The sequence below is a fragment of the Lepisosteus platostomus genome, chromosome 3 (assembly GCF_059453375.1).
Source record: "Lepisosteus platostomus isolate fLepPlt1 chromosome 3, fLepPlt1.hap1, whole genome shotgun sequence".
In the NCBI taxonomy this organism is placed as follows: Eukaryota; Metazoa; Chordata; class Actinopteri; order Semionotiformes; family Lepisosteidae; genus Lepisosteus; species Lepisosteus platostomus.
The window spans coordinates 10646158-10669657 of record NC_142613.1 but is presented as its reverse complement, the minus strand read 5'-3'; the positions used below and the strand labels follow the sequence as shown (position 1 = coordinate 10669657).

Below are 23500 nucleotides of genomic sequence, written 5' to 3'. Positions count from 1 at the left end.
CCCAGTTCGATTTCAGGAATGGTGTCCTCCTGATTAAGACAGCTGTCAGGGTGTGAAGAATCGTCTCTCTGGATTCCTGCTTGCTGTTTCATCAGCCAGGCCTCTATGTCTCCCATGAAGCCAAAAGGACACAAGAACTGTTTTACTTTGCTGACACTACACTGCAGGGGCTACTGGGCAATGGCAGATGTTCTAATGGCAATAAGAGAATGAGACAAGACAATGAAGGAGGATGGGGACAAATTACAAGACTAGATGCCTGACATAGGCTTTAACAAGAGCCAAAATAAGTTTCAAGGATAAAAATAATCCCGTGTTGAATTATAATATATAACTATATAATTATAGTAAGACAGGGGTGTCAGACTCTCTTCGTTCCTGGAGTGCCTTGTATTTGTGTTTTTTTTTATCCAGAACAGTCTATTAAACAATTATGTTTTAAACAAGTACTTTCTCAGTGCAACATACAGTATCTTGTGTTATTCGCAACATTCATTTCGTTAAAGGTACTGATACCTATAAAACACCTCAGGGCCTGGTTAGAGGTATTACAATGATATAAATAGGCCCACTATATAAATGAAACAACAGCCAGACAACCCTAGGCCCTCTGGGAGTTTGACACTCTTTGCTAAAGTTTATATCAACTTATCTTCAGGTGCAATGCCAGGTACCAACATAATCAATTTAAACATTCTTTTAGCGAGGATTTAAGATTTTAGATAATTTATATTTTATTAATTTATCTTAAATGAGGATTTAAGATAATAAATAACATTATTACAGAGTTTTAGGTAAATACATATTTGTGCATACAGTATACTCAAATACTGTTTATCTCTAAAATTCATAACAGGAGAACATCCTTATTAATGTCTATATTTCTGATATGAGGGATGGTAAAACTGAGGTACAGAAGAAGTGTGAGTCTACAGTGTGTATTATAGCTTTCACAGTAGCCGCTATTCACCCCTTGTAAACCCCATTTACTATGACCTGAAAAGCATTTAAGATAATAATATTATTATTAAAGCATTAGCTGATAAAGTAATAAAACTCTACAAAAATATACACTTAAATCAATTAAACATGGTTAATTAATAATCAACAATGCCTTGGACAGACATTGTTTTTGTCCTGCCTAATTACATCAACAGATTGATCCTTACTCACCCAGCTACATTACAGGGCAATTTGCAGGTCTTAAATTCTGTGCAGCACTGCATTCTGAAGTGCTATTTAAAAAATGCCCATATGACAAAAGCAAACTTGTAATATAATGTTACCAATCTCATCACTTCAGAATGGCAGCATTAATTACATGGTTTTATAAATCAAGTCTAGTTACACCATACAGATTGTACTGTACAGAGAGAAAACTACAGCATTCTAGAATCATGACATTTCTCCCCACCTCAAAAGTATTTAAAAATACATTGTCATAATTTTAAAAATGCAGAAGCTACAGACCCTAACCTTAAAAGGTGACTTGTAGGATCAAAACACTTGTGGAAAAATGTGTCATGTTTCATTTTTTACTATGCTTTGTCTATATAACCCTGGGTTTTAGATGCTTCAGTTTCTGATTATAGGAGCATCAACATCTAAATGGTCTTGGCCATTAATGTTTTCTGCAGTCCCTTCAGCTTTTGTTTTAATCAGTGCATCTTAAACTGCTGTTTGCCCCTGCTCTGACTTATTTAAACTAGAATTTACTGCATTTTAATGTATTTATGTGACTGCTCTGTGTTCACACTTTCTGTGGACTATACTGTTGTAGTTCTTACTATTTCATTATCTTTGTATGTCACTTGTGATCTTCCAGATTGTGCTAGTCTTACTGCCATTTTATAAATGTATTTATAAAATGTATTCATTGTGGCTACACAATGATTCCTTGTACTTCCATATATTTAACGTATTTATATTGTAAATTGCTCTGAACAAGGATGTCCGCTGAGCAAATAAGTAATTGTTTAATCAGTGAAATGGACTGAATCATCAGCTACTCTATGTGTACTGGGGCATCATATTCTAATTGATCATTAACGCGGGTAACTAAGTGATGCCTGCCATTGTTGACCAAATGACACTACAGGACAGGATTTCACCACTGTATGTAATAGTAACTGAGTACACAGACACTCTACTGTGGTCAAGAAATACCTCTGGTGCATATTTATTACCTTTACAATAGCAATACAATAATAAGCACAATAATAATAAATAGACAATAATAAAAGGCAAGTGTGCCCAATCCTGCAAAACAAATGTGATAAAACCTTTCAATCTAAATTTAAATGTATTTACATTTTGAATCTACCTTGAAATAATCCTGAATTAAGATTATGAACACTGAAAAATAAGACGAAAGCCAGAAAGATAGCGTCCCTAAGAGATACCGTACAGCCCATTCTGTACAGTTACAGCATAGCTACCCTGGGTAGCAAAATAAAAAATTAACACAAGGCTTCATTAAAGAAGAATTTCGCTAATTGGCCCCGGGGCTCATTTTTTAAAATTATAACATGCTGATCCTCGCCCTCATGTCTTGGGATTAACACACTTCAAACAGAAATTAAGAACGAGGGAAAAAATACAGCACAAGTACTTCATGTAAGTAACCTCATTAGACTTTCCTCTGCTTCAGAAATGATTCGCCTCAGTCGCTCAGGATATCAAGAAACCTTTGATATGCCTAATGGATTACTTACAGCAAAACAATGCAGTAGACAGCACAAGTGTAGAAGAGGGGAAAATCATAGAACAGAAACAAGTTGTTTTGGCATTGCATGCACTGAGAAATTCTAATCATACTGGCCGTAAAAACAAGGCTAATAGTTTACCAATTCTACCCATATCTAAGAGAACTATTTCCTTTAACCTCATCAATATACCAACATTAAAGTCACCAGTGCATGAAAAAGCCGGGCCACCTTCTTTTCTTTGATGTCTTTTGTGACACAAAGAGCAGAGACTTGCCATCAAAACTGAATGGAAGAAACTCAGAAGGAAAAAAAATGTAGTTTTGCTGACATTTGTCCTAAGCCCATTCCCCTCACTATTTTTCGCAAACGTCCAGCTGAATATCTAATGGAAAGCTAAATGGAAACTTGTTCCAAGCCACAGAAATGGGATTTTTAAAGTAATAAAAATTAAATGTACATATTTTAGTGTCAAGCTATAGTTTGTACCTATGTTTGTTGCTCGGCTAAGAAAAAGGGAATGGAGACAGCGCTTGTGCGTTTGAGTAAGGAGTGAACTGAACTGGTCGCAGAAAAGCTATTTTGCTTAAGCAAACTCCAATGATTAGCCACCAATTGACTTGAACATTAATTTCTGTCAGGAAATGGAGAGGCAAATTAATTTACAAGAGACGGAGGCACGTTCTTAATTTCTAGTGTTCACATACCAATATAAATCAAAAGAGTTCCTGACTGCTGTATAACTGTTTCTTAAACAGCAATATACTGTAAGAACCTTGGAACCTGTGGGGACTTTGCAAGCTCATTGCAGTGCTTTTTACCACAAAGACTGAAACCACAATTGCTGCAAAGTTTACAGCTAAATCCCAGAATGTCTTCATACCTCTCACTCAACACAGAGGTGCAGTAACACAAAACGAAGTATGCTTAAAAATGTTGTATTGCCTGTGAAATATCTTTAGAAAAATAAAACTGAAATGTACTTAGAAAATCTCTCTTCACGACCACTTATGTTGTACTTGTGAGTGGAACTCCTATAGATTTCTGTGGAAACTATTTGGTTCTTGTTTTGATGTTTGTGAGTTGTATTTACTTTGCTATGGAAAATGTCTTTGACGCCTAGGTTTATTTGCATTCTGATTCATGTTAAATTTAATATTAGTCAAAGCTGGTCTTTGTCTGTATACAGTATATACTGAGATGGAAATCTAAATGCTATTATTTGAGTGAAATTATTTTGTGACCATGGCAAATACATTCCTTGATTTGGTTTATAAACACAATAATGTAACGAGACTGTGTTTGGAGTCTCTGACACTGCCCTCAAATGGTTTAAGTCTTACCTCACTGATCGCTGTCACTTTGTCTCTCTCAATGGGTACAGGTCTGAAATTGGTCTTGTCAAGTCTGGTGTCCCCCAGGGCTCAATACTGGGCCTCTTGCTCTTCAGCATTTACATGTTCCCACTTGGTCAGCTTTTAAGATCACATGGCCTCAGCTTTCATTTTTACGCTGACGATACTCAAATATACATCCATACCAAACCCGACACTGATGTGGCTGTCTCTATTCTATCTAATTGCATCTCTGACATAAAAATTTGGATGACTCAAAACTTCCTTCATCTTAACTGTGACATGACTGAAGTCATGCTTATTGGTAACCCCCATCAACTTCGTAAAGCCAGTCCTGTAACCCTGTCTGTAGATGGCTCTGTACTTGAGCTCCAATCAAAATTGAAAAACCTTGGGGTTATATTCGATTCTGGCTTAACATTCAACCCACATGTACAGCATACTGTCAAAACATCTTTTTTTCACCTTAGAAATATCGCAAGACTACGTCCTATCCTATCATTAACTGTGGCTGAAAAGCTGATCAACATATTAGTATTCTCTCGAATTGACTACTGCAATGCTCTGCTCCCTGGGGTATCTAAATCTACTCTGAACAAGCTGCAGTATGTCCAAAATTCAGCAGCCAGAATCCTGACCAGGTCTAGTGCAAGTGTTCACATTACTCTTATCCTGGAGTCCTTGCACTGGCTTCCGGTCAAATTCCGCGTAGACTTTAAAATCCTCATGCTCACCTACAAGGCTTTACATGGCTTGGCACCTCAATACCTGTCTGAACTTCTATCGCCCTACTCCCCACCTCGCAACCTCCGCTCTTCAAATTCTGCCCTCCTTACTGTCCCCCAAGCCCGTCTACATTGTATGGGCGACAGGGCCTTCTCCTGCTATGCCCCCAAGCTCTGGAACTCTTTGCCCAAGGATATTAGAGAGTCACCTTCACTAAACTCCTTCAAATCCAGACTCAAAACCTTCTTCTTCAGAAAAGCCTTTACTTAACTGGTTCCATTCTTCACCCCTCTGCTCTTCTTAATACCATCTTCCACGGTCTCCTCTATTGTTATTGTTGTATTGTTGTAATTATAATTGTGTCCTGTCTTGTGAAATTTTCTTATTTATTGTTGTAGTCTTCTTATTTATTGTTATTGTCATCCTGTAAAGCGCTTTGAGAAGCCACCTTTAAAGGCGCTATATAAAATAAAGTTTATTATTATTATTATTATTATTATTATTATTATTATTATCATTATTATTATAGATTTCCTGAAAACAAGCAGGGGTTGCTGGTGCCTATTAAATGGTGTGACAACCCTGTACCCTGACAACTGCCTGACATCTGTAATGTACTGACATATGCAGGTGTCTCACAGGTACAGTACATGTGAGAGCTATAGTTAATGCCGCAGCCTGTAATAATTCTGTCACAGTCTGAGGGTTGAGGATGTTCCTGTCAATCTCAAATAGCCAAAGTGTCCAAACAAGTGCTCCATTATCTGGTGGGCATGAAGGCCAATTCAACATGTGTGTACAAACATCTATCTGTGTAACCCTGACTGTATGAGGAAAAGCATTGTCATGCTGGACAAGTAGCTGTGTCCATGAGGTTTCAACTTTGACTAGATGCAAGATGTTGTGTCCATAGCATTGGGAAGGTAGACTACTCCATAGTAACAGCACATTCTGATAGGAGCTCAGAATTAAGTTTCAATCCCACAACACAACTTCTTACCCACCAAACCAATCTAATTCAACAAACACTACTACAGGCAAAACAGTCATCATCTGGCAATTCCAGACATAGCGTCAAGCTTCAGCAAAACTCTGACTAAACCTTTTAGGTAGCTGTGAAAAATGGCATCTTTTCATCTTATGTGAGCATAGTTAGCTTTATTTACGACTGAGCATTGTCTTACAACTCAATGGTGATGCATAAAGCTCTGACAGGGATAAGTCCTACAGCACAGCAAACCCTTGCTTGCCATACATCTTTGGATGTGAAGATGCCAAAAATTACAGACCTTTCTTGCTGTGGGGAAATGTGTGGCAGAGGATGAAGATGATCAGTTATCTGAACCCAAGTTAACAGACAAGAAATGATTGATTAGTGGACATTAAGATGACATATAAAACAACAGCTTCGACATTCCAACTTTCACCATGACAAATGCCCTGTTCCTCTCTGCCATCACTAGCTATACTTCCTGCAGATGAATGGTGGAATTGCTGAATGTGTTTATTTACTCGCACATACTGTACATCTTTTATGTGCATTATGATATACTCACACTTTGTGTCACTCCATGGCAAATGCTGCACATCTACCTATTCCGAACCAGCAATGACATCTGTTTTCCTTCACGGCCCTTATTAAACATACATTATATCATCAATTCAGGCAGCCCACTAAAGTGACCTGACACATTCTTACATGCTTGCTTACAATATGGGTTATAAGTCAATATTTCCAAAGTAACCTGGTATATATTGACTTGGAGCAGAAAGAAGAGAGGAACAAAAATCTCACAATCCGTACCTGGAATAACTTTTTCACACATACTATTAATTTGACTTCAATAGGTACAGTATGTACCTGTATGAAAACCATTGTGACAGCTTGTGTTTATTAAGGTTTTGGTAAAAGTGAAAAATCTAAATTTCTTTTCTATTCAACCTTTGATTCCTCTGCTTAAGCCCTCTTTCTGATTTGCTGCCTGCACCTTAGTTTCCTTGTATCACCCTTTCCTTTTCTGTAGGATCCAGAGGATTCTGTCTTTGAGCTGTGCCAGTCTAGGAACTTAACTTATTGAGAGACATGCTGTATCACCCATTATTACGGATTCTTCAATTTCATGTTTAAATACTAAGGACCTAAATTGGCAAAGGGATCAGAGGTCATTCAAGTGTCTTCACTGCTCCTCATTATGAGTGGAATCTGGAAGTGAGCTGGAAGCTGAACCAAGACATTAACTGTTCAATAGTTGAGAAGCAAATTCTATCCTTTAGCAACAAAGAGATTAAACATATTTTTTGCAACACAGAACTATCACTAAGGAGAAAACACACAGAAAAGAATGAGACAATTTGACTTTTATTACATCAGAAGAGAACTCGAAGATATTGCATTTTCTTACCATCTCTCTAAAGCAAAAATAAATCACGTATGGTTTTCTACTCATTAATCAAAGTTGTAACTTTCAACTTCAGTGTCCTCCATTTCTGCAGGTTCGCTTCCTTTATAAACCCCATGAGTCAGCATTTTTTTACCCTCGTCGCCTTTTCAAAAGCTAGTGCTGCATGATTACAAATACTGTATGAAAACGAGTAAACACTCTTCAAGCCTTGCTCCAAAATCAGCAGGGGCATAGAAGCACAGGTTCCCTGACATTCATCAAGAATCCATTAAAATAAATACATGAAAAACGCCAACCAACAGAATCATATTACTTTCAGTAGGATATGAAAGATAGTGATAAAATCCAATTTTTCACATGGCACAGGAGCCTGAGGCTTGATGGGATTATTTTGACAGAAAAGGGAGCTTGTCATTTCTGATGATTGTTTGCATCTCACAATAAAGGAATTAAAGGAAAGTAAATGGTCTGCAAATTCTCCAAACCCATAAAGAACTGCAATAATTTGAGAGGTCAGTTAATCATTATCTGACAAAGTAAGGTCTTGAGAAGACATTTTTACCTGCCTAAATTCCACACCCCACACATGTTGGTGGCTTTCTGTTTCCAAAGGTCTCTAGTTTTAATCCAATGGAAATCCGCTATCAACTACAGAATTTGTAGTTTGTTATTAGTGAATGGGTTGAGGTTTTGATATGAACCAGGCTAGTTAAAGCTGCACAGTCCTTCCCAACTTTTGATGTTAAAATATTGGTAAAATACCTATGCAGCCTTTTTTATTTACAGGGATGAATTCCAACTTAAACGCACTTCAAACAGTGCAAAATGGAATTCCATAAAGATATCATTCTGTATTCTTTAAAAAGTAATTGAACAACAGTTACGTTTCCATGTGATACAGTAGCAGACCTACTGCATTAGTGAAAGAGGGTATTGAATTCACAGCTGCCTAAGATTTTGTTTTCCAGGAGACAAATGTTTGAAATTCAACCTTTCAAAGAAAGGAAAATTATGTATCCCATGTGACCACATTGACACAAGCTAGGGTTTTCTCTATCATCATGATGTGACATATTTTGTGAACAACAGTAAACAGAAAAAATACACAAAGGATTTAAGAAGGCTAGTCTCTTGTGGCTCATTTTAGAGGAACAAATATTGTACACAAAGTCGAAAACACATGCAGTCACATAGAAGTCATTGAACTTTCAATTCCATAAAGTATTTTTTTGCTAATTTGTTATTATTATTAGTTAAACTATACTTATTTGATTTGAACTCCTAAAGAGTTGCACATGTAAGAACTTAAAAGATAATTTTGTATTTGCTCTTAGATTATTTAGATTATAGATTAAAAAGGTCATACATTTAACTGAATAAAGCTCCACTACACTCTTTAAGAGAAATAGTCTATTGTAACTGTAGTTGTTAGGCACACTATATTACCTACAGTATGGAAGACAGCCATTTGAAATTCTCTGTATCACAGTGGTAATAAAAAATCCTATGAATTATGAATTCCCAGCTCCTGTTTTTTTAATAACAAAACTTTTGTCTAATAACAAAACTAACAAACTTAAAGAAAAAATATGAGAAAGGAAAAGAAAGTGAGAATCTGTTGTAAAAATGAAACTATTCTAAAACATTTCAGTTTATCTCCACGGGTTCAGAAAAACCAATAAATAAGAAAATAAATAAATTGTGCGGTGCTACTAGGTAGCCAGAGAGGAAGCTTCTATCAGGAGGTGTGTGGAGTGCACTGAATCTTTTCTCTGCATTCTCAGGTTTAAACCCAGCCTCACCTGCATCACTTTAGTGGACATTACTGACTACAGCACAACTGGACATGACTTGGTGCAAGGTTTCACTGAATACCATCTGCTGTGTGCATTGTCATGAATATAAGATTCTACAAAACAGTGTTAGTCTTCAGCACTTGTGTTCCCCTCAGAGTCTGGCAGGAATATTCACTGGCTAAATATGGTTAGGGGTAAGTTCAAATCAATATTTCAAAACCCCCAGGTATAAAACCAACAGACTCAGAAAATATTTCATTCCCACTGCAATCACACTCTTAAACAATGCAAAGTAACTACCTTGTCTCCTGTAACACTGCTGTATTCTCTTTTGACAATGTGTATTGTCATTGTGTTGTGTTTGACTTTGCCGTAAAACAAATTTCCCCTAGGGGACAATAAAGCTTGAATTGAATTTAAATCAAAGGGCTACACAAAACTTTCCTAATTCTGACTAATTTTCACACTTCTGAACATCCATCATCTAAAACGACATCATTACATAAGTCATGCAAAGGAAATGGTATGATCAGAGGACAGAAATTTTAAGGCCAAAAGCTGTATCAAGCTTTAAGGCACAAAAAAATAGTCTCTGAACTGAGCAACAGTGACACTAGGTGGTCACTTTGCACAGAGCAATGTTCACTCAGACTTGGTATGCAATGTGTTCCTCCAGGCTCTCTAGGAAACTTAAGTTATTCTCAGCTACAGGCTTAGAAGCATCAAAGTGCTCTTTTGTCGCTCTCTGTTGATGACAGTTCTTTCACTCATACACAAGGGAAGGCATGTGAGATTGTTCTTGTTCAGCTTTTGATATAGAAAGAATGAGGGCATATACATGTGAAAAGATTACTGCATCACAAGAGTACCATTATTTCATGGGTTTAGGAAGTGAGGTGAGCCATTAAGAGAGACTGCTAATGGATCACAAAGCAAACTCCAAGAGCAAAGAAAGCACTCTTGCTATTTTCATCTTAAATATGGCCATTCACAAGATTCATCAAACAAATAAGGTGTCAGGATGCATCCGATACCCACAGGTAAGCTATTAAAAAAGCAAGAGGGGGTTGGATGGTAACAAATAAAATACTGTAGATATTTAGGTTTTCATTTACATTGGGTGCCTGTTCATCTTTGAATGGAGAGCTTCTGCAAAAAGAAAAAAAACACAGCACATAATCACTTCACACTACAATTCCCCTTTCTGTCTGACTTTTAACCCAGGTGGATACATTTCTATCTGATTGACTACATTTTACATTTACTTTAGGGAAACAAAAACATTCAGGGACGCCAAGATTGGAAACCAGCAACAAAATGAAACACATTCACATTTTTTACTTTGTGATCAAAGGTTCTCTGATTCTAATTGCCAAGTTGTTCCTGCTTTGCTCTATGCTCATCAGAGCCAAGACGGTTCTGTAGAACAGTGCGTGTCATTCCACTACGGGGCAAAACTCAGTCTTTCCCAGAATATGCTAACTGAACTGCCAATGACATTGCACTGTGGAGGAATCTAGAGCAATTCCATGTCCTAATATGAGCTGTGTGAGGAATGGCTTGATTTCCATATCCACAGATCTAACCAAACTGGGGCCAACCTCTCTGAAAACAGATCTGGAATGCCTCAAAAGGATGTGAAGTCATGATATCCTTAGGTGGGAAAGTTAAACAAAAATTGTGGTATGGTGGTACATGCAAACTACATGGTTACATCTTAATGATTTACACATTATAGCTCAATCTGTTGTATTATTATCGTTAATTATGTTTTTTTGAAAGCACGTGTTTATCCTTTTTATCCAATTAATCAGAATGCTGAGATTAAGCAGGATATTTATAGTCATGGGAATCAGATATCATGGTCCTGATGCTCCTTAATCCAGTTGATTTGATTAATGAACTGTTCTTTCAATTATGTCTATAATATTTTATCAATTTAGCAAGTAATGTGCAGTCATCCCTTTAAGTCTGTTGGCAATGCTTACATTAACCCTGTAAATTACAATTAATAAAATCCTGTATGATCACAATTAGTATTTCAGGCCAGGGTATTCAATGTTGAAAACTGTTATCCCAGACCTGAACTGGTCATTCTGGCTGTAATTGGCCATTTAACGTACTGCACTTAAGAGCATCATCTCAAATCCCCCAACTAAAAACACTACTTTACATAACTTTATCAGCCTACATGGCATTTATTAAACCTGCGATCCACAAATCTCATTTACTACAATAAATTGATTTGTAGTGTAAACAGCCCAATATTTACCTTTTTTCTTCCGCATTGTGAAAGTGCAACTGGAAATTCAATGCAACATAACAACACCACACAATCCTACAGAATATTTAACTCAGATAACTCTATGCCCGTCTCTCTTGACAAGACCAGTGACCGTTACTAAGTCATGAAGGACCTGCAAGACCAGATTCAACTGCAGTAATTATGTTCTAATGCATTTTCTAATTCTTTATGACATCTGAGTTTCTCACACACTCTCAAGACTTGAGGCTGGGAATGTCATTACGAAACAAGTTTGACATGGAAGTGGTGGTGGGGGCACTATTAACAATTATTAAACAGACATGTGGTTTACAGCCTTTGCACTCTGTCCTGGCTGAAATGAATTATGACAGACCAAAAAGAATAAGGAGCTAGACAGCAAGACGTAATACCCCTTGGCCCGATAAGGCAGCTTCCACCTTTAGAATATGCAGGACGCCGAGTTGGCCTCACAGCAGCTCTTGAGGTTACTTCTGAGTGTGCACTGTGCAGATGACACTTCAATCAGCACAGCGCTGGCGAGGACGGAGGGATTAGTCCAGGGGGACCTCTTTCAGTGTCCTCTGGGATACAGTGGCTGCTTTGGAGTCCTTCATCTTCTCCAAACCAAACAGCAGGTCCAGCTGTGTTACCGGCCTCAGTCTGTCTTCATCTACCGGCCTGGAAGAACACAGCACAGCAAAATCTTGTCAGCAAGATTCAAAACAATTCAAGAGGTGGGCGTCCTGAATTCATGCCTTTTGTGGTTTTAAGGTAGTGTTGAAACGTGGCATTTATACTGTAGCTAGAGGTTACATGCCTTAAAAACATTGTTAAAAATTACACATTATCCTGGGCAGCCGTGAAGGGAAATGATTAGGACCTGCGGTAAGAAGGTTGAAGGTTTGAATCCGGGGTGGGAAGCTGCTGTGGTATCCTTGAGCATGGTACTTCACTCAGTCAAAAGCCCTGTTGTGTTGTGTACTCTCTAGGTCAACATCATAGAGGAGGTTTTTTTTTCTCACTTGACTTATCAGGTTAAAAACAGTGTCATTTTTCTTCTGATGATAATTGTGCTATACTGTACATTTGAAGATTCAAAGTTTTGTAAGTGGCAAAAGGGCAGTTTTAAGTTTGTCAGCATAACCCTTAAGAAAAACAAGTGAAATATGTCATTATGACATGACATTACAGCACATAATTAAGTCTCATTGTCTAAAGCTCTTTTGGTTACACCAGTTTCCCTCCATGCAATGACTGCTGAAGACAAATCTAACCATGAAGGTACAAATATGAGGACTAGTCCTATTCACAATGATGCATTTCTGATTATTCTTAGTTCTTAGTTCAACAATTAGTTGAAAAAACATTGAACAAGCTACATTTGGATTTATGAAAAGATCTGTCTCAAACAGTAATAGAGTCATATAACAGACAATAAAATACAAAATCAAATCAATACAATCAAGATACAATATCAAATCAATGCAATGAATAATGCATAAAACACTGTTAAAGACACTATAAACCAGAAGAGTGTAGGATTATTGTACAATACACATGAATAACAAAACCAGACAAAAGAACACTGAACTCAATCATGAATCATGAGTTCACACCACATAAAATTCAACAAAAGTTTTTTGCAAATTTGATCTAATGGAGTAGGTGGTGTCAAGTATTGCATTTCAGGCTGTAATAGTATGTGGGTTGAAAGACAGGACATTTGAAATGCTTCTGTATATTTATATGTGTAGAAGCATCTTTCAGAAACATCTTTGCTGGAACAGTCCCTTCTAGGGAGTAAAAACGATAATGAAAACAAAGGGATTCATTATTGGTTTGGGATTGGTTTGTACTATACTCTAACAGCTATTTAGAAATTCCTGTATATTGCATTAATGAAAACCGCAAATTAAATATCTTCTTTGGATATTTACATAGTTGACTAAAAATTCATTAATACTAAGAAAAATCTTAAGGGCAGCACTGTGGCACTGGGTTCAATTCCAGACCTGGGGTTTTATCTGTGTGGAGTTTCACATGGCGGGAGTGTGTACGTGTTTGTGTCTGTATGTGCTCTGCAATGGACTGGTGCTATGTTCAGGGTGTACCCTGCCTTGTGCCTGTTACTTGTCAGGACAGACTCCGGCTCCCCCTTGACCCAGAACTGGCAGAAGCGGGCAAAAAATGGATGAATAGATGTAATGTAAATGAAAGTTGATTTTAGCACAACAAGATTCGAGTACACATTCCTAAATTATTTTTCAGTTGTTCATTCATAAATTGCTCTTATTTGTTCAGTAAATAAAAACATGAAATCTTTAAGACTATGTTGCCCTTGACACCAGAAAAATAGTTGTCCAAAATTATTGCACATTTTTCTAAATAAATGAGGTTCTAATTTAATCACATCCCTGTAAATGTCTTGAAAATAAATGCCAAAAACACAATCCTGTAATCTTTTTGGTCATATAATAGCTTTACAAAGCCTCAAAGCTTACAGCAGCTTCTAAAAGTCACCCTGATTGCCACTGGGTATTCAAGAAGTCTTAAAATAATAGCAAAACACTCACTATGTCAAGAGGGGGGAAAAGTCAGAGAACTGTATAAAAATCTAAGGCAGAAGATTATCGTCCACAGCAATTCTAGTGAGAGCTTTAAAAAACCGTGGTGTCTATCATCCAAAAGTACTTATTTGACTTGATTTTTTTAATTATTTTTTTTTCTCCTTCTGCCCCCTGTTTAACACCATTGTGAACCTTTTGCCTTGTTATTATAAGGAGAATGTGGGTGTTGGGCAGAGTTGCATAGCAACACAAAAAGAAGAGGCATTAATCAGTGAAATAGCAAATAATGAACCCTAAAGCCAACACGGACAGTCTCAGTGGTATGAATTATACAACTAGGTAATGTTCTTATTGAAAAAAGGAATGGGAATATGGGGATATGTGGCTTTCACTGGTCCTGGTGTCTTCATAAGAACTGAAGAACAAACTGTGGATATTCTATCCTAAAAAATGGTGTTGAACACTGACCAACCTGAAGCACTCCTTTAACATATCCAAGCAGGTGACTACTGGAACATATAATCAAAATTCTTGATTGGCCACCACAATCTTCAGACCTCAAGCCTTCAGAATATCTCTGGTGTGAACTAAAGAAAGCAGCTCACACAGGCTGCTAGAGTAGGTTCTCACACAAGAAGCATAATCTGAAGGAGACCGAGAAGTTCTTCACGAAGGCACGGTCAAAAATCCCCACCAAGAAAAACCTGGGTGTCTGGAACAAGCTGCCAAGCCATGTGGTTGACCCCAATTCCCTAGGATCCTGCAAGAGATGGTGAGCGAGGTACTCAACTCCATGACCTGCTATCAATCAAAGAAGATTGAACGGCCTCCTCTCATTTGTAACCTCGTGTTCCTTTGTTACCCTTAGTATGGCGATTACTTGAAACGTCCCCAGCAACTGCAGACAGTAACTTGTATTTTAGCTTATACTGCCTCCAGTTCTTCTTCAGCGAAGCTCCAGCAGTTCACATGTCTTTCCGATGGATTCTGGTAACACGTACCTCTCCTCCACGTCCAGCTCCTGCAGCTGGTGCGCGATTTGCTTCATCTGTTGCTTGCGCACATAATCCCTGACTCGGTACATGGCTGCATCCCGGCAAAGCTCCTTCAGGTCGCTGCCAGAGTAACCCCCCGTCTTCTCTGCTATCTCCTTCAGATTGATGGCATTGCTGAGCTGCGAGCAGAAAAAACACAGACCTCGTGAAAGAAGTTTCAAACGATTTACTGTCACTTTGTTTCCTACCTGCTGCCTACATTTGCATGGTCAGGAACTGCCCAAGGATCAGTGTTCAAGTAGATCTGGTTAGTGGAATATCGTTGCTTCTGCCGCAAAAAAATGCATTGTGATGTTGCTTTGCTGCACTAACTTCAACCTTACTGCATTGCAACTACGGCTGTGTTTTTGTATCCCAGGGCCTTTTATGTTTGCTTATAGGTCCTCTCTGTTTCAAGTCATAATCAGCTACTACAGAAGCAAAATCAATACTCAATATAATACTTTAATCTCACATGGCTGACTCAGAGTCTCCCATTACCAAAGAGACCCCTTAATTGCAGAAGAGCACTGCCACATGTACGCCATCATGCATGATCCAGTTTGCACTTATTTCTTTATATCTTATGATCTGTACTTTGATTAGATTTCTGAGCTTGACTAAGACTGTCATACATTAAACCAACTTTGCCATAACTGATATTTCTCTTTCAAAATGAACAGAACTCAATCCCCACCCAAAAGAAATAAACATAATGTTTATTATAATAATGTTCATTAAGATTTGTGACTTCAGGCTAGATAGATGCAGCAGGGGGCAATTGCTAATCTTTATTTAAGATTGCAATATGGTAACAAGCAAAAGATGAAAGTATCAAGTACACCTCTTCAAGAAGAAATCTGTATCTACCTAACTGAAGGTATCTAAGGTTAATGAATACCCTGAGAGATTTGATTTGGGCTGCAACGTTTTAAGAATGAAGTGCTGGGAAGACACTTACATTTTCTCCCGCCAGAATCAGCTTTAAGATGTCTTGCCTTTGCTTTTGACTCTATAGAAAGGAAAAGAAGAGCACAAAAAGTGGCTATATCTCTGGGAATAAAAAATATATTAAATCAATCTCAGAATTTTCTAGGAAAGCCAGCAGCAAAACTGTAATGGAGTGTGATATTTAAGTAGGGAGGCTGCAAAGGAACAGGCGTTTTGGCTGTGGAGCCTTCTTTAGGTGTTCACTTCATGAGTTTCAAGACTTCAAACTTCCAAGAGCTGAAAACACATTAAATAATATGGCTAAAATAGAAAATTGAAATAAAATACCCCCCACTTAAGAAATTCAAAATTCAAAAGATACAGGGGTTCCCCAAGCTCAGGACCATCAAAGTAACATATAGGTCAACTTCAACTAAAACAAATACCTGTTTAGGAAATATGCTTATTCAGACACAGCAGATCCAAAAACATATATGTATTATCTCCTAATGATTGTTAATGTTTGATGGTTGATGGTGACCAACTTTACTTTGTCAGCTTAAATAAAAAAAATAATAAAATAAACTACCATTGTATTAGACTGGCTCATGCTAGTGTCAATTAGCAAATCTTCATTAATAATACTGACAGAGGACATAGAGAACAAAGTTCACATATAACAATATTCACGTCAAGTAGCCACAGGGAACCTGAGGAGTTTCGGGGCTGGAGACCCCTGATTGACTAGAAGTCTGTGAGGCTGTCTCCAGGGCAGCCTCTAGTGGTGGCCTACGGTTACTGCTCCACCTGTTTCTAAAAACTGGAAAGATTTGATCCGAAATGGTCTCTATATTACTTAACAAATCACCCTCCTTAATTCAGCATAGTGAAACTGTTGCAAAGTTTCTGGAACTGAGGAAATAGTGGTGACCTAAAAAGCTCGTTATACCACGGCTCTCCAGGATCAAGGAGTGGAGCTGGAGAACACAGGGAAAATCCTGTTTCTACCAGCTGCTAACATGGATAAGGTTCTTACAGGCAGATTGATCTGGAAGGTGGTAGGCATCCGGCGGAGTATGGCCGGATCAACATCCTGCGGCCTGTTTGTGGCTCCCATCACCATCACCTGTCAACAGAAATACACTCCAAGTGAAAAACTGGCGCAGAAAACAGTTGCAGTGTTCCTGGGTAGCAGCCAGGCCGTTTTAGGTGCGTCTGCCCTGTTTACTACAGCGTCATGCTGCAGAACAACACCACACTGTACCTGGCAGTCTGAGCCCGTCTCCAGCCCATCCCACAGACTCATAAACTGAGCTTTCATCATGGCTGTGGCCTCATGGTCCATGCTGGAGCGACTGCGCAGAAACGAGTCTAATGAGAAAATAGGTGAAATGAGGGAGCATTGAAAAGCTGTTACCCTTCTTCTACTAACAATGAATTTTTTTAAAAAAAACTTAGGAATCTGCAATTATTTCTTCCTCTTGTTTTTGCATATTTTTGGAAACATCAGCTATTGCTATTGCAACAGCCCTTAATGCTAGCAGGAAAGAGATGAAGAGGGCATATATATGCATTCTACCAGCTATCTACTTCCTCTTCTTACTGCGAGCCCGTAGAAGAAGCCTCAGAGTGGAGCTGCATCAGCTCCAGGGGTCACTGCTGCACTTCAAAGTGAATGAAATCAGACCGACAGAAGACACAAACAGCAAAGCAGTTTTTATGATACCACAGCTGTGGATACCATCCAGCAGGACCTGACCCACTTTAATTGTCTGATTAATCCATGAGTAATTTAATTAAGAAATGAAGGATCTGGCTGCACAAAAGACTGTCCAGTTTTATCTAGCACAGGTCTGAATATCTTTGTCACTCAGTGCTGTCCATAAGACCATTCTGTTAACAGCCAGCAGCTATCCGTGGGTATAAAGATAGTGCATGCTACGAAGCTCAGTGATTACCAATCTCATCAATGAAGATGATGCAGGGTTGGATCTTCACCGCAAGGGAGAAGACTGCGGCGGTGAGTTTCTGAGACTCTCCATACCATTTATCAGTCAGCGTGGAGGCCTGCAGATTGATGAACTGGCACCCTGAAGCCTTAGCTGTGGCCTTGGCAATCAGGGTCTTCCCACAGCCTGGGGGCCCATACAACAGCACACCTTGAGAGCCAAAGAAGAGGAAGAACATCCATTACTCCCCCTGAATTAAGAGCAAGTCAACTCTCTGGGTGACTTTACAACATGGAACAAAAGATTTCCCTGATTTTTTTTTTTTGCGTGTGCGCATTAGATCTCTTTGAATTGCTCAGACAGTCATCTGTACCTTTCGGTGGCTGGAAGAGCTTGGATCCTCTAAATAAGTGTCTCTTCTGAAAGGGCAGAATGACAGTGTCCTGGAGCTCAGTGATCACCTCGTCCAGCCCTGCTATGTCCCTCCAGGTCACCTGCAGCATCACGGCAAAAAAATACAGCCTCAGCTTCTACTCTTATGGGCATTTCACATGCGAGTGAGATAATCAGCTCCGCAGACATAAAACCAGCACGTTTCCTCTCTGTTGTCAGGAATGTAAAGTTATTAAGAACTTCAGGAATGCTGTGTCTATTTCTACACACAACATAAAATCAGCAACTCCTCCAAGCCTAGGTACTCTGAAAACAAAATGACCATTATTTTTTTTAACTTTACAGTTTTTTGAAATATTAACATTCCTAGTTCGACATAACGTTTTAATCAATGCAGTTTTATTAACACTGCCAGCTACTATACATCTTATCATTTGCCTGTCATCTGGGTAGATCGGGGGAGTGTCAATTATTATAATTCATTATAACACATTAGATTAGAGTCAGTAATTCATTATAATACACCAAAAGTAATTGTTTTATCCCAAGGAATCAAAAACACCGGAGGCCTCACCCAACTAGTCTTCCCTGAATTAGAGTGTATTTAATAATTTAGTGGGCAGGAGCATTGCTTACCATAAAAAACAGTAATTTACTATTTAGATAGTAGCAACTAAATTGATTTAATCCAGACTTAAATCTCATTTACTGTAGGTTGAAAAGAGCAGGGAGCCAAAATGTATTTAGAAATTGAGCTTGATACCTCTGGATTAGAGGTAACAACTGGTGTTTCTGCTTGTTCAAAATTACCTTCATGCTACGGGGATCCACAAGATGTGAGGCAATGTTCATCTCGTACTCATTCAGCTTGATTCCCTCCACCCCAATCTGTTTCATCAGCTGCTCCGCCTGTGCACAAAGGTAAGGCAAAGACAGGATCCTGATACTGCACCTAAGCACCATAAACCTTACAGCTCCAGCCACCAAAATCTTAACAAGGAAATAAGAAAGGCTGTCAATTAGATTAATCATGAACATAAATAAGAAAGGCTGTTAATTAGATTAATCATTAACATAACTTCCATTGATTACGGTTCCAGTTTTTGCTATACTGTATAAGAAAAGAGACTGCTTTTAATTGCTTCCCTGCATTGTCTTGATGAGAACAGAGTGGTATCTATATAAGCATCAATTTCCCTTTGATGTGTATCTTCCTGTAACTCAGGATCACCCAAAGGGTGTGTTCTTACTTCCTGCTTGTCATTGCAAATTTTATTTTAACGGGTATTTCCCCATGAAACTGTCTTAAATATTTATTGTATTTCCATTGTTGCTGCTTCTTCTGGCCGACCCCCCTATTGTTTTATGTTCTGTAAACTGAACTAGGATGGTAACTCTACCAGTACCTAAATTGATTTAGTCTAGATTTAGATCTCTTTTAGATTATGAAGAGTAGCGAGTCCAAAATGCATCCAGGAACTAACTTTGATACCCCGCTTTAGAGATAACAACTGTTGTTCATGTTTGTTAAAGAAGATGTTCCTTTTCTAAAGCCTTGTTTACTGTTTCTTAAAATGTCATAATTTTGGAAATGTTCTTCTTAGAAGACTATCTTTAACTACTGTTTCCATAATCTTACCAGTAACAGAAGCGAAACAGATTGACTGGCCTAGAATTTACTGGCTCAGTTTGGATCCCCTCCTAATAAATTGGTGTTAAATTGTTTGGAATAATTCAAGATGAGGGTACAGCTCAAGCTAAAGTTAACATATGCAATCAACTGGGCATCACCGTGTCCTACACAACCAAATCAAATTGATCCCATTTCATAAGGAAACAAATGCTTTCTTTATATCTATAACTTAGTACTTCAGATCAATGAAAATAACTGCTAGAATTTTTTAATAGCCAGAAATTATGGTCGCATTTCTTTCAATTTAAGCTGTGAAACGCAGCCCTCTACAGGAAGCTCAGTCTGCCCACTGCACTCAGACACAGACGTACCCTCTTCTTGGCCTGCAGTTTCTGCTTACGAGTGGGATCCAGGGCATCCACCACCCACTTGATGCTGAAGTACGTCGCCGCCCCAAAGATTGTCAGCCGGACCACCAAACCCACCACCTCATTCCTGGTCAAAGGCCGAACAAGGGCATCTCGGGGGATCTCTTTCAGCAACATTCCTTGTGCTGCTCTGCCTCTCACTTCAATCTCTTCAAGACAGAAGGCTGGCAAAACACAAAGAGGAGAAGGGCACTGTGAAATGGAACTTGGCGCCACAGACAGGGAAAGACGCCAGCCAGCAGCATACATTTTCACACTCAGGCCAGAGGAAGTCGAACCTGTGTAGATTCTCTGGGAAGTAAAGAACATAATTTGCTTCTCAGGATTAAAGGTGGGAGGACTTTCCAAGAAAACCCTGCTGAACTATTAATAAGATAAGCCTAGCAGTAATAAAATTAAAATTTCCAATTTCCCTCACGGGATCAATAAAGTATCTATCTAATACTGTAATGTTACTTTATTAGCCCTATACAATTTCTTGCATTAGGAATTCGTCTTTTCGCATACCCCAGCTTGCTCTCCATGAGACACAGACACACAGACAGGGAGAGAAGCTTGGGATCAGAGCGCAGGGTCAGCCATTGTACAGCACCCCTGGAGTTGGGGCCTTGCTCAGGGGCCCAACGGAGTAGGATTCCTCTGCTGGCTGCAGGATTTGAACAGCCAACCTTCCAGTCACAGGCACAGATCTTTAGCCACAGAGCCACCACTCCGCCTGTGAAATACGTGCGCCGCCCGGGAATCGAACCCGGGTCGCAAGAATGGGAATCTTGCATGATACCACTACACCACCGGCGCTTCTAAGATACTGTTGCCCAAAGAAGAGAGGCGAGGTAGGACACATTCTATGACTTTAAAGAATGTCCTATTCTCACATGCTAAAAGAACTGAATATTTTCTGTCTGAAAAGATCATGACCTGATTCAAATATTCATATTTCTCAAAGGCACTGCTAAATTCACCTCTCTGAAAGTCTTTAGAATCAGTGTGAAACATGAACCAGAAGACTCAAGTGGAAAGGTAAATGGGAATGAGCATTTAAATCTGAAAACAGGAAGCGGTTCTTTGCACAACAGGCTGGTGAATCCTGGGATAAAACGCCCAACCATATTATTGGTTCAATATAATTAGTGAAAGACTGATACTGAATTAGAGGAAGCGATTGGTTGCAGTTATTGTAAGTGAAGGTAGCGCAACCAGTGTAAGTGTAATTACTTTTCACACAGGGGATATGGGTGTTGGATAACTTTGTTTATTAAATAAATGGAATAATAATAATAATAAAGTGTTATTTGTTCAATCAGGTTCCCTTTATCTAATAGTAGATTTTGTCTAAAGATCTGAAAAAATCCAGTGTGACAAATATGTAAAAATAGAGGAAATCAGGAAGGGGGCAAATACTTTTTTTTACATAGCACTCTTCTGGACACTCCACCCAAAGCGCTTTCCAGGTAATGGGAACTCCCCTCCACCACCACCATTGTGCTGCCCTCACAGAACAGAGTGATGAAGCCAATTTATTGATGGAGATTATTAGGAGGTCATGATTGGTAAAAGCCAATGGGAAATTTGGCCAGGATACCAGGGTAACACCCATATTCTTTTCGAGGAACACCCTGGGATTTTTAATGACCACAGAGAGTCAAGACCTCGGTTTTACATCTCATCCAAAGGACAGCGCCTTTTTACAGTATAGTGTCCCCATCACTATACAGGGGCATTAGGACCCACACTGACCACAAGATGAGCCTCCCCCCTGCTGGCCCCACTAACACCTCTTCCAGCAGCAACCTTAGCTTTCCCAGGAGGTCTCTCATCCAGGTACTGACCAGGCTCACACTGGCTGAGCTTCAGTAGTTTGCAAGGTGATATGGCTGCTGGAGCCATAAGGATAGGATACATAAATGAAACAATGAAGCTAAGAAAAACAAACAGCCGAATGACAAGTAATTGTATAATATCACGTCAAATGGATCCATTATATAGAGATCTTAAAAGGGTTACCTAATAAATCTAAAATGACGGTTTTTTGCGATTTTTTAAAAGCTTATTCTTGGCTGCTGGTTTCAACAAAATCGATTGCAAAAGTAACGAGCTGTATATAATAAATAATTGTCTTGAAAATATTACGTAGCAAATATGAAATACGGAAACAAAACTGAAATTCAAACTAAGCACAAAAGTCACGAACGAGTTTTGCTTTTTTTCTGCTCATTACGTCACGAGTGTATACTCAGGTGAATGTGTGCCCTACGTCAGAGCTGTTACAGAACCATCGCAAAGCGACTAAGGACAGCAAAAGCTACAGTATATTGCAAAACCAAAATAACATAGTGCACCTCAAATAATATTTTTTATTTAACATAAAGAGATCCACAGGCGTTTCTTGTGATAGTTCTTGTAATACTAATTCATTCATAAACACCCACAAGAAACGTCATTGAGAAACATCATTGCTCGTAAGTAGTAAAAAATTGTCAAGTCCATTCCAGAAACATAAATTAGCAAAAGACGTGGTCATTACTTAAGAGAATACCAATCAGTATGTTTTCTACAAATTAAACATAAATGGAAAATACGCTCAATTTACACAAAATCTAATGACATCACAGGTTTAATGTTCTGTGCTCACAACGAATGGCTGTTAGCCTAGCTAAATAAATGGTTTAATGACTCAATGTCACTAAAGCGAAAGGAAGCAGCTGGGAAGGTGGATTTCAATGTAAAGAAACCTAATTAATTTTGAATGAACTACCAAAAATAAAATGATTCACCAAGCTTTAATAGTATGATAGCGACGCTGCTTAGGTTACATGACAAAGAAAAATGCAATTAATGGCTCAGAACATTTTAAAAGACTCTCAAACAACAGAAAACAAATGCAAATATTTTTTCACTTACTGATACCTCCTGCAGCATCTTCTGTGTGTTACCCTGTAATGCACCGATAGAGAAACAAGGTAGTTTGCATTTTAGTTCCATGCATATTTCCGAATGTATTCAAATTTTATTTGTGGTTTTAAATTTATTTAAAACCTAACGACAAAAAGACGTGTATTTTATCATTATATGGCATTACAGCAATTAACGTCAAGGCTGTGTATTTGGCTGCTATTGCAGATAACAGTTAACGAAATGTTGACAGCAAATGTATACTTGGTTATTCATATTACAGTATGTGCGTATCTAAATACAAATTTCATCCTTAATCTTATAGGATAAAATATGATTTCTATATAAGAAGGAACACCATTGACGACTGTTTTAAAAAGACGTCGCTATGAATCGTTGGATATATGAATATTAATTAGGAAAT

General features: G+C 38.4%; 1 protein-coding gene and 1 non-coding gene across 3 annotated transcripts; both read right to left on the bottom strand.

Moving 5' to 3' along the window:
• Nucleotides 1–7127: 7127 nt before the first annotated feature.
• Nucleotides 7128–23410, bottom strand: atad1a (ATPase family AAA domain containing 1a). Of its 2 annotated transcripts, XM_088624463.1 has the most exons (10): nucleotides 23086–23379; nucleotides 20128–20348; nucleotides 18934–19032; nucleotides 18104–18224; nucleotides 17740–17940; nucleotides 17046–17152; nucleotides 16818–16907; nucleotides 15813–15863; nucleotides 14819–14991; nucleotides 7128–11928 (listed from the first exon to the last, which is right to left on the bottom strand). In XM_088624463.1, the coding sequence occupies exons 2-10, from the start codon at nucleotides 20299–20301 to the stop codon at nucleotides 11802–11804; spliced, it is 1143 nt and encodes a 380-aa protein (XP_088480589.1). In that variant the 5' UTR covers nucleotides 20302–20348; nucleotides 23086–23379; the 3' UTR covers nucleotides 7128–11801. The 2 variants fall into 2 exon arrangements, with proteins under 2 accessions (XP_088480589.1, XP_088480590.1); XM_088624464.1 differs by lacking the exons at nucleotides 7128–11928; nucleotides 14819–14991 and adding an exon at nucleotides 15026–15137 and having other exon boundaries at nucleotides 15807–15863; nucleotides 23086–23410.
• On the bottom strand, nucleotides 20912–20982 carry trnag-ccc (transfer RNA glycine (anticodon CCC)). The gene has a single exon. It is a non-coding gene; the product is annotated as a tRNA-Gly (tRNA).
• Nucleotides 23411–23500: the final 90 nt, after the last annotated feature.

Coding starts and splice junctions, on each gene's coding strand:
- atad1a (XM_088624463.1), bottom strand. CDS start 20,301: ATGTTGCTGAAAGAGATCCCCCGAGATGCCCTTGTTCGGCCTTTGACC. Junction 17,941..18,103: donor GCTCTTCCAGCCACCGAAAG/GTACAGATGACT, acceptor TTGGCTCTCAAG/GTGTGCTGTTGTATGGGCCC. Junction 17,153..17,739: donor CATCTTCATTGATGAGATTG/GTAATCACTGAG, acceptor TTTTCTCATTAG/ACTCGTTTCTGCGCAGTCGC.